Source organism: Pimephales promelas, chromosome 24 (assembly GCF_988280905.1).
Source record: "Pimephales promelas chromosome 24, fPimPro1.hap1.1, whole genome shotgun sequence".
NCBI classification, from domain to species: Eukaryota; Metazoa; Chordata; class Actinopteri; order Cypriniformes; family Leuciscidae; genus Pimephales; species Pimephales promelas.
In genome coordinates, this window is record NC_142792.1 from 17,874,686 (window position 1) to 17,892,848 (window position 18,163).

Below are 18,163 nucleotides of genomic sequence, written 5' to 3' on the forward strand. Positions count from 1 at the left end.
CCCTTGAAATTAATCAAAGATTAAATGTCTGTTATAATTAATGGAGGGCATTAGACTGACTGAAAAGCTATCACAGTAATGTATTAAACTATTCTCATAATTACAAAAGCTCATTTTAATCTGGCCATAAAAAAAGGGAAGAGAAAACCACAAAACACATTTTCCCATTACAATCATGGGTGAAACTGCGGGGGAAATACAGATGACCTTTGCAAAATGAAACTCTCTCTATACATTGTATGTGAAATGGAAAACTGAGAAATATAAAAGGAGATATATAAAATCCAAATATCCAGTCAATCAGACCATTATACATTATTACGTTTTGTGGCAATATTGATTTTCATAACTGCTTTTCTAACTTAGCTCAGAGAAGCTTTGGCATTAATTGTGTTGAGAAATGAGTTGGCTCAATGATTATTCTTCTCCTTCAAGAAGGAATGAAATATAGGTTCAATATTGTGGTATTTGTGAGTAAACCAGTAGGGAGTCTGGTAAGTAGACTCTTAACACTACTCTAATCTGTGTGGCCTTCTATTTCTCACATGCACTTAAACACTTACAGACCGTAGATAGCAGGGTTAATGACTATTCAGAATTTAAGAGAGAATGTCAGTTGAGAATTAAATTCCTGGATTTGAATGTAAACATGTAAACATGTGATGAATTTTAATGTGATGAAGTAGAAATAAAGTCAAATTCTTATAACTAATTTGGTAACACTTTTGTTTAGGGTTAGCCTGGTTAAAACCAGACCATTCTCAGTTGTAACTGAGTTATGGTCTGGCAAAGCGTCTTGGACAAATCATTTCCAGAGGGACGTCGCGGGTAAACCTAAAACCAATCAGGGGTGCGTTTCCCATACAACGACGTAGTTCACTGTTTCACTACCATGGTACGATGTATCATTGGAGAAATCAACTAGCTAGTCACAATTGTTTTCCCGAAAGCCACTGTCGCAAAGTATCGTTCAACCACGTTTGTTTCGCACACGGTGGAGTAAAAACTACTTTTAATGAAACTGTTTGAGATCCAATTAACGCTAGATTTTTTAATATAAATTACAGACATGTCATCTGAGGACTATTTCTAATTGTTCTCAGTTGTTTTGCTTTATTACCAGACTCAATATTTGGCTCGTTCTTACATAGTAGAGCGCGTTCGCACATGTGCGCTCTTCAAAATCGGTACTTCAAATCTTTTGAAAAACTAAAAAATGCAAATTCCATTTGTATGTATTCTAAATAAAAGGCACCAGTTGTACTGAATGTCGGCTTATTTTGCTCAAGATAAGGATTTATTACATCCAAATGAGTTGCAATATAGAAACGATGCCTCTAACCACAGGTCGAGAGCTGTCGTTCAAACCACACAACTTTGCGATGCTGTTTGCGAATGTTCGTTGGAACGATGGTTTCGGGAAACACCGACTCGTTGAACTATGCCGATAACGACGGAACTTGCGACCATAGTTGGCTAACGATTCTTTTGGGAAACGCACCCCAGAGCGATGAAGGACATGACGTATGCAGAGTGGCGGCGGGCGGAGAAACATCTCCAAGTGTTGTTCTTCTCTCGGTTTTTAACAAAAAGAAAATGTTCAAATCGCTTATAACAGACGCGATAGCTGATTCGAACGAGTGATGTTCGACGGCGGCATCCATCTTTGTAATGTAGGCTACAAAATCTGCTTCAAAACCCCAGTGTTGTCATCATCGTCTAAACCCCGCCCTAACGTTTTGACCTACTGTGCGCTTATGGTGCGCTTAAGGCATTCTGAAAATTTGAGATGTTTTTATCTCGATGCGGCGCGGACGCGCTTGGAAAAAACAAGCGACCGCATCGCTTCCATTATGAGCGCGCATACCGCGCGCCTACATTTGAAATAATAACACAGTCTCATCCCAAATCGTCATATAACTGACGTTTTGGGACGTATTTTGACCATACGTCAATATCCGCCTTTTTAGGGCCCCCTTAAACGTCGGTAGATGGCGATCCCGGGCCGTCATACAACTGACGCTTTACCTTTAACGTCAGTTAGGTGACGGGTTAGGTTTAGGGTTAAGTTTAGGTATGGGGTAGAGTTAGGATCCCATAACCTCATCTACCGACGTTTAAGGGGGCCCTAAAAAGGCGAATATTGACGTATGGTCAAAAGACGTCCCAAAACGTCAGTTATATGACGATTTGGGATGAGACCGGGTTGGAAATAACGAACTTGAGCGCTCAAAAAACGCGATATGTGAACAGGCCCTTAGAAGGTTGACAGTAGCAAGGCAGCTAACTAGGTTTTGGAACAAAGCTTGAGTTTACCATTCTTAAGGCCCTGATATACTGGTATTCGTTCTTTGTTTAGAGGTAAAACGAAGTTCGAAATACGTGGCCAGCATCGTAGTGAACATCCGACGCCACCGACGCTAATGTTAGCGACGTTTAGATTAATATGTAAATATGTAGTGTGTGATTTCCTCTCAATAACAAAATGAACACAACAAAATTGAGAAAACAGCAAGCATTTTTTAAAAAAAAATAAAGAATCTGATCATAGCAACGAGGATATGTTTGCATTAGCTCTACAATTCGGCAATCCTGCACATTCGGTAAAGTCCTGTCAGGTTTATATATATATATATATATATATATATAAACTATTATGTAATATCCACGGACCAATGGCAGTCCAAAGGATTTTACCAGCCGGAGCTCAATTTTCCAAAAAGTTTGCTGTCGGCAAGCTGTTTCGAACTCCCAAAACGAACTCCAAACAAAGTTCATTTTGGCCTGATTTTGTTCGAAATCACGTCAAGTCAAGTCAAATATATTTATATAGCGCTTTTCACAATACAGATTGCATCAAAGCTGCTTCACAGTATCAATCAAAACAACTTCACATCAGTTCTTTCTTTGATTTCACTAAGTATATCGGGGCCTTATACTCTTTTTGATAGAGAACATAATTAACATCTCCATCTCTTTCCTTCACAGATATTAAAATTGTGTCCAAAGAAGAAAAGTTCTGCTGCCTACACCTTCTGCAAGGCCACGGGATTACTGGGCATGCAGTTCCACCTGTTTGAGAATGAATGTAAGATCCTACAGCTCAGATCAGGCATTGGTAAAACGTGTTTTTTTGTTTTTGTTTTTTTTAATGCAGTTTCCAGCTAAAATTAGCACTAGTGACAGTAAAACAACAACTATGATTCATTTTCACATAAATTATGGTTACATGGCAGATTTAAGACTTATTTTCGTGGGGTTCCCACAATACTATATGACATCAAAACACTTTTGCCATACATTTGCTTAAAAAACAGTGTGTATGGCTTTTCTGATGTAGTAAACTTACTCGAAAGCTCACCCGGTACAGAATTGCACGCGTTTAAGTCCCTTTAAACACGAATCGCTATGAAACAGCTCAAAGACTTGTAGAAGCAAGCTAAATGGCATTGTTGTTTCATCACATGTGTTTGTTAACATCACATTTGCTTATGTTAACAGTAACGGTAATGTACATGGTTATAGAGCATTTACCTTTTGGTGTCACTCACCACACATTTCATTTCCGAACTGTACAACAACCAACATAATAAAAGATAGTCAGATTTATGTTCATTTCTTTCGTATGAATCTAAATACAATTTTAGTGAAACTCATTGTCAACTTTCACTCAAAATGTTACACTAATAACGGAATGTATCATATATAATCATAATAGAGTAGATGATATCAAATGTAGTAAGTATAATATATCAAAAGATATGGAAAAGCGTGCAAAGTCAACGTCAACAATTTTCCGATTCAGAGAATATTGTTACAAGATCAAAAATCAATTTAAAAGCATTTTTCCCCCTCAGTTTTAGAATTGTGTTGGACTTTTAGCTCTTTTTAGCACTATGTAGTATAAAGAAAAACTTCATACAAGATCCAGACAATTTTGTGCCTTTCAAAACGCCCACTTCACTGATTTACTTCCAACAAAAAGAATACCACATGATAAATGAAGATGACAGGCACCCTCTCATTTTCCAATTAAGGTGGCCACAAGCATTTCTGTCTTCCTCCCACTCTTTTGCTTTCTCTCTCACACACACACAAACATTCATGGCAGCTGGGCTGTAATTAAGTGAGATGAGAGTGTTATGGCAAACGCTCATATTTCGCCCCTCGAATCTGTAATGACCGACTGAACAGACTGGACGTGATAAGAGAGACAGAAATGACTAAATCAACAAGTAAACAAACATGTTTTCAGCCACAATAAAATACACAGAATGATTGCTGGGTTTCCACTCACTGTAGTGACGGAGTTGATAAGGTTAATAAGGTGCAAGAAATCAGAAATGGTATTATAAAGGTGTTATAAATGTGTCGTAATGGTATTTTTTAACCTGCAACGACTTAAGAAGTTTCCAAGCCAGTTAGAACACGTCGCATCCTGGCATCTTTAATCAACTGATGGTTATGCTAACGTCACTTGGGTTGTGTGGGGTATTCGTCAATATTATCTAATATAGGGCCAACTAACTATTTAGGCAGTTGTTGGCAATTCTTTCTAAAATCTTGCGATGAAATTTTTTGTTTCAATTGATGTCATTGTATCTTTATTTAAAGTTCCAAAAAGTGCAAAAACGCACCAAAAATGTATCCTAAAAGGATAAAACACACAAGTACTATAGTCTGTGATGTCATCGACATTGATTTAGCATTTTTTTCTAGATGTGACCTTTAGCGAATAACGGCCTACGTTTTTGCTAATATAATGCCTCTGTTTTGTCTCATTGTTTTTCAGTCTATCCTCACGCCATCACTATTGTTTCTCCGTGTTCGGGTTCTGATAAGAAGCAGGTGTTGAATTTCTGTGCTCAGAGCGCAGAGGAGCTCCTCAAGTTCGTGGAAGACCTGAAGGAGTCCATCGCCGAGGTGTCAGAGATGGAACAGATACGTATTGAATGTGAGTCGAAATACCAAGTGCATGTGTGCGAGAGAGACCTCATTCCACATCATTTTGGGCCTGTTTAGGAAAATATTACATTTCTAAGCTTCCATTTGACTGACAAAACCCTTTTCTTTATAGACAGACTTACCTTGAAGGAAGGACCTTGAGGCAAATAGGCACCAGAGTGTCAGAGTTGTGGTGCATGGGCTCTTTTGACTGGGGCTATTAATCAATCAAGTGAATAGATACTTTTTCATTTTTTTCTTGCTTCGTGATGTGAATCAGCAGTCATTTCTTGAATACTGCACAGTGTTCCCATGGTAACACTGGATAATGCTGTCCATTTGCTGGGTTAACTGAAGAAACCCAGTTGTTTGCAGCCAGGAGCAGTGAAACAGATGCTGAGACACTTATGATTAATAAAACTAAATGTCCGGAAGATAATGTGAGTGGCTCTTGCCCATGCAAATCTCTCCACCACAATGCTAGGGGGTTATAGGTGATTTTCAAGGCATTTGCGTTTATGCTTTTGACATACCCTTTTATCTAAAGCAACTTGAACATTGAACATTTCACCATTAAACTTGAAATTAAGTAAATTATATATATATATATATATACACACAAAAGTTTTGAATCATTAAGCTGAATTTATTTAATCAAAAGTACAGCAAAAAAAATGTAATCAAAAAAATGTAAATAACTGTTTTCTATTTTAAAACATTTTAACATTTATTTAGTTATTCCTGTGATCAAAGCTGAATTTTCAGCATCATTACTCCAGTCTTCAGTTCCACATGAGCCTTCAGTATTATTACGATCTGGCTGTGTAAAAACATCAGACAATGGCGGAAAATAAACACAACAAACTTTACTAAATCCACTGACAGAAACACAGGAGTTTGCTGGAACATAATATTAACGCAACCACTTAATCATAGACAATGACCCGACAACACACTTGACCAAACAGGAAGTATTTATACACCAGGAACATGATGAAACTAAATGGGAACAGCTGGACGAGAATTAACTAATTAGTAACCGGAGACCAACAGAAATTACAGGAACGAACCAAACATAATCGTGACACATATACGGCAAAATGACGTTTATACACACATTATTTAAGTATGAATATATTATTCCTTATTTAAAAAAAAAGTCTAATATTATATATTTTACATGTAGTTCCTTAATAAATATTTACATACACTAACATTCAAAGTTTGGTATAAACGTAGCCCTCAAACCGTATTCACTTTATAGCCCTTAATCGTGTAATTGTGGACAAATGTGGGCACAGAGGACTCAGGTGTGATCCTAATTTTTATTTATTATAAATGTTATGTCACTGTCTTCGATAAAGTTTTGTCTATCCATTTATGGTGTTTTTCTTAATTTTGGGGGTATTTTTGAATTTATATACTTCAAAAAGTAGCATATTTTCTATGTAAATTTTTTCAATGTAAACTAATTACTATGTAGTTTTATTTTTTGAATTTTTTTTAACTACAATAAAATATCATACCAATAAGTTCTTAGAGCTAAAACCTAAAGATGAAGTGACTTTGCTGTCACCTGGTGTCTTATTTTGGCTTATTTTAGAATGCTCTAAGGCTGCATTTACACTGCAGGTCTTGATGCCCAAATCCGATTTTATGACTATATCATTTTTTTTTTATTTTTTTTTTACGACCTGCTTACATCATCTTTTAAAAGTGACCCATATCCGATTTTTGCACTTACACTATAAACTACCAAATGTAGACGTTCTGACCCGGGAAATTAAGTCAAACAGCACGAAATTCAATGGATGCAGATGCGAATAAAATTATCCAGTGTTTTTCTTTCCACAATATTTTGAAAATGTCATCAAAACATTGGTCTCGTACAGCGGGGGAAAAAAGATAGGAGGCACTGTAGACACGAGCACTTAAAACGGTGCCTCATATCTTGTGAAATGTCTTCAAATACGGATTTATTTCTGTAACAACCCTGCATTTTAGTCTGCACTCTTCACCCCAAACACTCTAAAGACATGAAACCTGACATTGCTCCACTATGTGTCTCCTTTCTTTCATCGCACCTATAATCGCGCACATTTTAATGACTAACGACTCGCATTTACTGGGGAAAATCCGATTTGCACATGCAAATGCACGTATCCGATTCATATCCCATTTATTACCACATATGAATGAGGCCTGAAACCGATCTAAGAAAATCGGAATCCATGCGTTTTTTCCTGCTTACACGTTCAACGGTCATATCCGATCTGTGCCACATGAGAAGAAAAAAATCGGATTTGGGTCACTTGAACCATGCAGTGTAAACGAGGCCTAAATGACAGTTTTTCCCATTCATTTCTATGGGTGCCCATTTTTGACCCAAATACAACATTAAAGAGTTTTATTTTCCACCCACTTAACATTGTAGAATTGAGTCAAAAAAATTGTGTGTGTTCAGGAGGCAAACTTGTCGTGTACCGCTCAAATAAAGGGAAGCATTTTTTTTAAATAAATCTAAACTATTTTCCCTACATTAGTCCAGAACACAGTTTTAGTGTTAATACTACAAGCTTTAGCACTTAATATTTTAAGTTTTAAGTTGAAAAAAGGGTTGCAGCAGGTGAAATGAAGACATGGATCTGTACAGATATAATAACAAGATTCATGACAACAAAATACTCAGGATCTCTCACTATAACTTATGACGAGAACAAACATCAAACACACGGACGTGAACAGACCACAAACTGAACAAACACAGGGCTTAAGTACAAACTCAAACCAATCAAGGGAACAAGCAACAGGTGTGACTGATAATCAAACAATGAGCAAAGCAAAACCGACAAAGAAAACCGAACTAAACAATAGCCGTTTCTCAATACCAAGTACGCAAAGTTCGGACTTGCGTCCTTGGTAGTTCAGACTTGCCATGTTCGACTCCGGAAAACGAACTCCCGAGGACGAGAGGACGCAAGTCCGGTTCTTCTGCAAATGGAACAGAGCGTACTTGATCGTGTCACTCAGCAGCACGCTCTGGCTACTCTGGTTATCTCTTTATATTTTAGGCAACAATAAAACGAAATATAGGCTACAACTCTGCATGTTTTCGTCAACAATAAAACGAAATATTTTCTAAAACACCACTCTGCCTCTTTTCATTAAAAAAAAATCAACATATTAGCCTAATGGCCATGTGGTTCAGGCAACGCGATTCTCTTCACCGATATTGATATGATATTTTTGTTTTCATTTTAAAAATATGAAACATTGATTTTTATTGACATTTATCAAACAGAGACAGGGTTATGTCATTTTATTTTATTGTTCACATAGTGAAGATAATATAAAAAATGTTGTTAAAGTTAAATAGCCATAAAGTTATGAAACCTCAAAAACGATTTTTTTGTTTGTTGTTTTTTTGCCATGGAACAAGCTTTTAATGAGACCAAAGATAGACTTATACACAAGACGAATTGTACGTCAAGTTTATTATATTCACTAGACTAGAGGGATCAGAGCCAGCGGCAAACGTCAGAAGCACTAGCCGAGGATAAGCTGTTCCAGTCGGGGTTGATCTCGCTGAGTGTCCGCTGAAGGCTTGGATGTCAGAACTCCGAAAACGCCAGATGCTTTTTTCAAATAGGCGCTAACTTTATAAATAATTTACAGATTTGAGATTTAAACAACCACATTCTCGCCTGAAACACATGACTCAATAACAGACACAGTAGTATTTTGATATTTCGCGGATTTTCTCCTCTCCTATTGACGCTTGCTGGTTGGTGCGAGGTGCATTACGTGCTTACGTCCGCACAAGTCACCTCTCAATGCATCCTCGGTAAACAGGGCGGATCAAGAACACATCTAGGGATTTGAACTGGACTTGGCTAGATGTGAACTTTGAATTGGAACAGTACTTGGGCAGCGACTGATGACGTTTCACAAATCCACAAGAACACAAGTACAGACAAGAACGCAAATTGAGAAACGGCTATTGACAAAACCCAGCCAACAGATACAAACACAGAACATAACCACAAGAGCGGCACATTTATTTCATTTATCTCATTAATAAAACTAAATGTCCGGAAGATAATGTGAGTGGCTCTTGCCCATGCAAATCTCTCCACCACAATGCTAGGGGGTTATAGGTGATTTTCAAGGTATTTACGTTTATGCTTTTGACATACCCTTTTATCTATAGCAACTTGAAATGCATTTAAACGTTACAGTTCATGCTTTCCCTGGGAATCAAACCCATGACCTTAGTGTTGCTAATGCCATCCAATTTAGCATTTCACCATTAAACTTGAAATTAAGTAAATTATATATATATATATATATATATACACACAAAAGTTTTGAATCATTAAGCTGAATTTATTTAATCAAAAGTACAGCAAAAAAAATGTAATCAAAAAAATGTAAATAACTGTTTTCTATTTTAAAACATTTTAACATTTATTTAGTTATTCCTGTGATCAAAGCTGAATTTTCAGCATCATTACTCCAGTCTTCAGTTCCACATGAGCCTTCAGTATTATTACGATCTGGCTGTGTAAAAACATCAGACAATGGCGGAAAATAAACACAACAAACTTTACTAAATCCACTGACAGAAACACAGGAGTTTGCTGGAACATAATATTAACGCAATCACTTAATCATAGACAATGACCCGACAACACACTTGACCAAACAGGAAGTATTTATACACCAGGAACATGATGAAACTAAACGGGAACAGCTGGACGAGAATTAACTAATTAGTAACCGGAGACCAACAGAAATTACAGGAACGAACCAAACATAATCGTGACACATATACGGCAAAATGACGTTTATACACACATTATTTAAGTATGAATATATTATTCCTTATTTTAAAAAAAAAAAGTCTAATATTATATATTTTACATGTAGTTCCTTAATAAATATTTACATACACTAACATTCAAAGTTTGGTAGAAACGTAGCCCTCAAACCGTATTCACTTTATAGCCCTTAATCGTGTAATTGTGGACAAATGTGGGCACAGAGGACTCAGGTGTGATCCTAATTTTTATTTATTATAAATGTTATATCACTGTCTTCGATAAAGTTTTGTCTATCCATTTATGGTGTTTTTCTTAATTTTGGGGGTATTTTTGAATTTATATACTTCAAAAAGTAGCATATTTTCTATGTAAATTATTTCAATGTAAATTAATTACCATGTAGTTTTATTTTTTGAATTTTTTTTTAACTACATTAAAATATCATACCAATAAGTTCTTAGAGCTAAAACCTAAAGATGAAGTGACTTTGCTGTCAGGGTGTCTTATTTTGGCTTATTTTAGAATGCTCTAAGGCTGCATTTACACTGCAGGTCTTGATGCCCAAATCCGATTTTCTGACTATATTCTTTTTTTTTTTTTAAGACCTGCTTACATCATCTTTTAAAAGTGACCCATATCCGATTTTTGCACTTACACTATAAACTACCAAATGTAGACGTTCTGACCTGGGAAATTAAGTCAAACAGCACAAAATTCAATGGATGCAGATGCGAATAAAATTATCCAGTGTTTTTCTTTCCACAATATTTTGAAAATGTCATCAAAACATTGGTCTCGTACGGCGGAGAAAAAAAGACGAGAGGCACTGTAGCCACGAGCACTTAAAACGGTGCCTCATATCTTGTGAAATGTCTTCAAATACGGATTTATTTCTGTAACAACCTGCATTTTAGTCTGCACTCTTCACCCCAAACACTCTAAAGACATGAAACCTGCACATTGCTCCACTATGTGTCTCCTTTCTTTCATCGCACCTATAATCGCGCACATTTTAATGACAAACGACTCGCATTGACTGGGGAAAATCCGATTTGCACATGCAAATGCACGTATCCGATTCATATCCGATTTATTACCACATATGAATGAGGCCTGAAACCGATCTGAGAAAATCGGAATCCATGCGTTTTTTCCTGCTTACACGTTCACCGGTCATATCCGATCTGTGCCACATGAGAAGAAAAAAATCGGATTTGGGTCACTTGAACCATGCAGTGTAAACGAGGCCTAAATGACAGTTTTTCCCATTCATTTCTATGGGTGCCCATTTTTGACTCAAATAAAAGATTAAAGAGTTTTATTTTCCACCCACTTAACATTGTAGAATTGAGTCAAAAAAATTGTGTGTATTCAGGAGGCAAACTTGTCTTGTACCGCTCAAATAAAGGGAAGCATTTTTTTTAAATAAATCTAAACTATTTTCCCTACATTTGTCCAGAACACAGTTTTAGTGTTAATACTACAAGCTTTAGCACTTCATATTTTAAGTTTTAAGTTGAAAAAAGGGTTGCAGCAGGTGAAATGAAGACATGGATCTGTACAGATATAATAACAAGATTCATGACAACAAAATACTCAGGATCTCTCACTATAACTTATGAAGAGAACAGAGATCAAACACACGGACGTGAACAGACCACAAACTGAACAAACACAGGGCTTAAGTACAAACTCAAACCAATCAAGGGAACAAGCAACAGGTGTGACTGATAATCAAACAATGAGCAAAGCAAAACCAACAAAGAAAACCGAACTAAACAATAGCCGTTTCTCAATACCAAGTACGCAAAGTTCGGACTTGCGTCCTTGGTAGTTCAGACTTGCCAAGTTCGACTCCGGAGAACGAACTCCCGAGGACGAGAGGACCCAAGTCCGGTTCTTCTGCAAATGGAACAGAGCGTACTTGATCGTGTCACTCAGTAGCACGCTCTGGCTACTCTGGTTATCTCTTTATATTTTAGGCAACAATAAAACGAAATATATGCTACAACTCTGCATGTTTTCGTCAACAATAAAACGAAATATTTTATAAAACACCACTCTGCTTCTTTTCATTAAAAAAAATCAACATATTAGCCTAATGGCCATGTGGTTCAGGCAACGCGATTCTCTTCACCGATATTGATATGATATTTTTGTTTTCATTTTAAAAATATGAAACATTGATTTTTATTGACATTTATCAAACAGAGTTTGAGGGTTATGTCATTTTATTTTATTGTTCACATAGTGAAGATAATATAAAAAATGTTGTTAAAGTTAAATACCCATAAAGTTATGAAACCTCAAAAACGATTTTTTTTTTTTTTTTTGCTGCCATGGAACAAGCTTTTAATGAGACCAAAGATAGACTTATACACAAGACGAATTGTACGTCAAGTTTATCATATTCACTAGACTAGAGGGATCAGAGCCAGCGGCAAACGTCAGAAGCACTAGCTGAGGACAAGCTGTTCCAGTCGGGGTTGATCTCGCTGTGAAATTACAGTATTTTGATATTTCGCGGATTTTCTCCTCTCCTATTGACGCTTGCTGGTTGGTGCGAGGTGCATTCTGGGTTACCTGGCTATCTCACGTCCGCCCAAGTCACCTCTCAATGCATCCTCGGTAAACGGGGCGGATCAAGAACACATCTAGGGTTTTGAACTGGACTTGGCTAGATGTGAACTTTGAATTGGAACAGTACAGCGACTGATGACGTTTCACAAATCCACAATCACAAGAGCGGCACATTTATTTCATTTATCTCATTTTGGTATAAAATGGTATTAAACGTTTTTTTATACATATAAAATCACACAAATCATATAATCACATAAACAAACTAGATTTAAAAAAATCATCACAATTATTATTATAATTAATTGTAATATATAGTATTTTCTTTCAATTGCTGTCTCTCGGGAATCTTTCCATTCTCCTTTAATCCTTCAACTTATTATGGTAATAAATGTTTACTTGTGTAGCATACCCAGACAGCAAACTGACATTGAATCAACGTGGAAACGACGTCTCTCATGACATTGAAACAACGTTGATTTTGCTCATCGAATTAACGTTGAACCAACGTCAGACGCGGCATTCTTCAAAGCTAAATGAAAATCGAAAATTGGTTTGCTTTCATAACGTTGAAACAACGCGTTGATTTCAAGTTGATTTTCCGTTAGTTTTGAAAGAATGACGCGTCTGACGTTGGTTCAACGTTAATTCGATGAGCAAAACAATGTCAGATCAACGTTGTTTCGATGTCATATTTCCACGTTGATTCAATGTCAGTTTGCTATCTGGGTACTCTGTTTTAGCATCCAGATGATTTGTTGTCAGGTATTCGTTGTGCGCGCACATGTTTTATCTATGCTAATTCCTTTCTAATGGTTTCATTAAATCAGAGAGCATATTCCTCACGTAGAGCTACAGCCTTCCTACAATTCTATCGGAGAAGGGAAAAACTCTTTTGTAGCTTGATTAGAAATGACAGGCAATTATCATCAAGCCCTGAGTGTAAGTATGGTGAATTGGATCTCTGCTGTTTAGGGCCAGACGGCTCAAGTTTTAGAACATGTGAGCAAATTGTTGTGTTTAGCTGTTGTGGGCCTATTTGTTAGTCTGTATAGAGAGTGTGTGTAGGTATGTGTTATGGACTTACGACTCTCCTTGTCTCTGTTCACTGTCTTTGTAGGGGAGTTGGAGAAACAACAGGGAGCCAAAACTCACTCCATCAAGAACAACGGGACTCAACTTGAGTTGAAGGGAAGGCAAGGTTCTCCAGGTAATTTACAACAAACAAAACTCAGACATACATTTATATGTTGTATTTCTTACCATTTGCATTCAACACCTTACCTAGCAGGATTCACAGTGTGTGCTATACATTTGAAATATCATGAAAACTCAAAAAATAAAGAATTCAGTTCCAGACAATATCCCCCCCACCCCCACCCCATTGCAGATAAAGCAATCCCAGAAACAACTGCGATAAGATAGTGGATAAAATCATTAAATATGCAAAAATTACAAGGATTCATAAGCCTAGCAACTTGCTGACGGCAAACTCTAGCTTCTTGTGCACACACTATCGGTTTGCTGTACAAAGTTGCTGTCTGTTTACAGTGTTTCGGATTAGTCACCGAAAAGTTCCAGTTAGCTTAAAGCTACACTGTGTGATTTTTACCCCCATCTAGAGGTGAAAAGGTATATGACCATCCAGTGAATATTAGTTTTTGTTCCTCTCAATTCCGATTTCGTTTTAACTCCTACGGTGGCCAATGTTTTCCAAATGGCTTCCAGTTCGACCTCGTCCATAAACTCGAAAGGCGAAGCTTGAATTAACGGGTATGTCCCTCTTTGGCTAATGTACTTTCAAGATGGAGGGTCAACATGGCGACCGACATTAGAACCCCTTACCCGTATGTATTTATACACTCACGAGAATACTTTATTACTTGAACGAAGTAAATATACATGAATGAGCACATATATTTTTGAAAGAACTAAGTGTTTTTAGCTAAGAATAAACTAAAAGAGTTGCACGGTGTAGCTTTAATGCTTTAGACACTAACTTAAACACATTGCGCCTTCAGATCTGATTTGTGCCCCTCTCAGTTTTAATTTTAATTAGTTCATGAAATAATTCACAAGTTTGTGAATATTTTAAATAAAAAATGAAAACAAAATAAAAGTGCTATTGTGGAAGCAGTTCCTTCCTCCCCTCCAACATGCACCCCTGGAACGTGATTTTAACCAGAGGGACCCAACGGGACAACCACGCCGCATGATGGCGCCCTTAGGATTTATGAATGCCCCAGTTCGGCTCGGCCTAGACAGTAGATGAGGTAAAAGTGAGTTAGCTAGTTAGCTAACAGAGTTCGACAGTTTTTTGAGATGGAGACAAGGATGATTACATCATTCTACATCTGTGGGATTTTGTCTAGGGTTGTTGATGTGAGTTTCAATACAATATTTTTTACAGTGTAGTTTTGTTTAATTTAAATAATTACATTTTTGTCATTTTTAACTGTATTGAGAATCATATTTTAGAAGATTTAATAAGTATATAAATCTCAATTATAATAATTTGGGGCAGAATATATACTTAAGTGTCATAGAATAATGTCACAGTGAAAAAAATACGGATTTTGAAATTTAGTTCACAAATAATGTATATTTATTAAAATATTACATCCTTTTGTTAATATTTTGTTAATATTTGGTTTAATAAATAGAACATGACATAGTGTAAAAAATACCAAATAGATTTACATATATATATATATGGGTCAAATATGGACAAACCCAGCCATTGGGTTACATTTTTAAATGACATTTTTAACCCAAAGGCTGGGTTTGTCCATATTTGACCCAAAATTGGGTACAGTGGTACTATATGTATCCAACCATTCCTCAATCTTTAGTCTGACCTGGATTTCTTTTCTCACAGGCAAACAGGAATTGAACACATCACAGAGCGGACACAACGCAGTAGAGGTAAGAGCTCAGTGTTCTCACAGGTAAGTCCCTACAGACCCCTAGAAGCATCCGTCAAACAGCGTCAGTAGCTCACAGCGCATAGAACACATTAAGTTAGTGAACAGGAATTAACAATCTACAACAGCCATATGTCCCTGCTGGAGTGAAAATGCAGTGTCCTCAACCAGACGACCTTCCACTTCCCCTCAAGCCAATCTAAACCTTATCGCCGCCAAACCCAAAAGTCAACAGAAGCCCCCTGGAGGTAAAACTCATCTGTGCACTGCTGCCCCCTCCTGTTAAATTAAACACTGCAGTGTGGAGGAGACTTTCAAGAGCATCGCCAACAGAGGCACAGCTTTATACAAGTATGAAGAAAACTGTTCAGCTCAACGCAAACAGCATGACCAAACTCTCTCTCAACTATGTCTAAAAGGTTTCTATAGTTAAGTTTAGGCGTTGGTAGGATTAAGAGATGTAGAATATGATTATGCAGAATAAAGAATTAATGTGCTTTATAAATACTAATAAACAGACCCTATGCGGCAACACTTTACTTGAGTGTTAACTTACCATTAGATGTAACATATTAGAGGTTTGCTATTAGCCTGCACATGATCAGAGTGGCAGCGACTTCCTGTCTGGCACTGAAAACCCTCACCTTAATCATGCCACATGTAAATGTCAGCACCCCACGAACCCCTGAAGGGCACCGGCTGTCAGAACACATCGCAGGCAGCAGAGGGGTCAAAGGAAACGCCAGCCATATCCTGGAGGAGAGGGCGAAAGAAACAAGGTGTCCAACCACTATAGACTAGTTGAGCCACCTGCCAATTTAGACATGGTATAGTAACGCCATGACATTTAATAAAACATGCTCTAGCTCGTATGGATGGCAGTGATTGACACATGCTAGCTGAACAGGGTTGTAAGGTTGCGATGAACTTGACCTGAAAAGACACAAACGTTTGACGAGAGAGACAAAAATGGAAGTGTGTTGGAGGTTTGCTGAGCTTCAGCATAGTCATTTACACAGAAAGTATTATTATTTCATAATTTATCAGCAGTTTGCTGTATGACATTTTGTTGCACTTAATGTATAAATGAAGTCTATGCAGATTTGAAACACTAGCTATGAAGTTCGGTAAAAACTATCTGAAGTTCGGTAAAAAAAACATATGCGAATAAAGCTGGTGAAAGTGTGTTTCCATCCAACGGCTTTAAAGCGAATATAAACCTGTACGTAATGACGTCACGTGCTGTTTTGCGATCAAATTGGTATATCGAATTGATTTGAGACATTTTAAGGTGTTTCCATTCATTTTCGCACTGAATCGAACAACATTCAAGCAAACTTTTTGTTAGACAAAACGGATTGCGCCATCTACCAACAAATTCACAAGTTGAAGCCTAATAATGCTTATGTGCCTGCTGATAGCGACACATGTATCGGATAATGTATGCGAGGCGGTTAGTTTAAGGGGTTGTATTCGCTATAACAACCACCTCGCTATATATTATCCTGCTTATTACATATAAATCAACCAAATAAATAAATAAATAATTTGACACAAAATATTGACTTAAAAACGAGTTTATTGATTTAAAAACGAGTATTGCTTCTGCTAAAGAAAATAGTCTGTTCCGTCTCTGAACTGCGTCCATGCCAACGGTGTGTATACTTAGGCAGCGCTAAGCGCTATTAAGAAATAACAGACCACATTCTACATTAGAATTCAACCAAGCCACGTAAAAACAAGCAAAACTATACCCGACGGCAGCGGAGGTGACTGTGGTGTGGGAACGACAGCGCTCCATCAGTTCTGGGAGATCGTGGTTAACGGAAACCCTCTGGTTGAAGCATTTTTTTGCTTTGTCTACTTACATCCGCCATGTGTGCGCAAACAGACTGGCCGGAAATGAACTCGTCTTCTGGCGTGTTGCAACCATAAAAGGGCCTAAAACTTAATCGCAATTCATTATTTATTCGGCAAATAACGTTTCCATCAGCTTTTATCGCATTAGCCGTATATCGATCAAGATAAAATCCGATGAGACCGAACGTATTTCATTTGAGCCGATTTTCATGAAATTTCATCGAGTTTCCATTTGCCATTTTCCATTCGATATTACTTAATTCGGATAAAAACGTGTCGATGGAAACATGGCCACTAACAACATTTCAAATCCATTTAACTAAAATAATAATAATAAGGCAGCCCTAACATTCTAAAACTAAAATACTAGCGCAGTCTCATCCCAAGACGTCATACAACTGACGCTTTTGACCATGCGTCAACATCCGCCGTTTTAGGGTACCGTTAGATGACGTTATCTAATCCTAACCCTACCCCAGAACTAAACCTACCCCGTCACCTAACTGACGTTAAAGGTAAAGCGTCAGTTGGATGACGCCCCAGGATCGTCATCCAACCGACGTTTAAGGGTTGACGTATGGTCAAAAGACGTCAGTTGTATGACGTCTTGGGATGAGACTGTGTTAAAAATACCAACTCTATTACACGACCAAATCGTACGAATTTGTATGAGTGAGTACGAAGTGATTAATTCGTATGAATTTGTCTAAACCCCAGTGATGGGTAGGTTTAGGGGCAGGGTCAAGGCTAGGTGATTCGTGCACATTCATACGAATGGGGCAATTCGTAAAATATCTACGATTTAGCAATTTGCCGTGAGATTGGCTTGAAAATACCTAAAACTTGGTAAAACCTACGGAATCATCATACTAGAAGCTTCTGTTCACAAACGCAGTGTTTACCTCACCTGAAACCCCACACACTCTCCGTTCTCAAAGTCAATTCGTGCCCTAACTCCAACAGTCAAGAAGATTGATTCACAAAATGCCTGAAGACGCCCTCACTTTAGCCCTCAAGCTAAACCTCGAGAGC

The 18,163-nt window shown here is 37.4% G+C and overlaps 1 protein-coding gene across 3 annotated transcripts in view; it reads left to right on the top strand.

The window, feature by feature from the left end:
- The window catches only part of iqsec3a (IQ motif and Sec7 domain ArfGEF 3a), a 130,164-nt gene that overhangs the window by 104,417 nt on the left and 7,584 nt on the right, over positions 1-18,163 (top strand). For all 3 annotated transcript variants that reach the window (XM_039668611.2, XM_039668612.2, XM_039668613.2), the window contains 4 exons: positions 2,989-3,088; positions 4,793-4,954; positions 13,468-13,557; positions 15,226-15,272. In XM_039668611.2, coding sequence (XP_039524545.2) covers positions 2,989-3,088; positions 4,793-4,954; positions 13,468-13,557; positions 15,226-15,272 — 399 coding nt within the window. The remainder of the gene's footprint in view (positions 1-2,988; positions 3,089-4,792; positions 4,955-13,467; positions 13,558-15,225; positions 15,273-18,163) is intronic.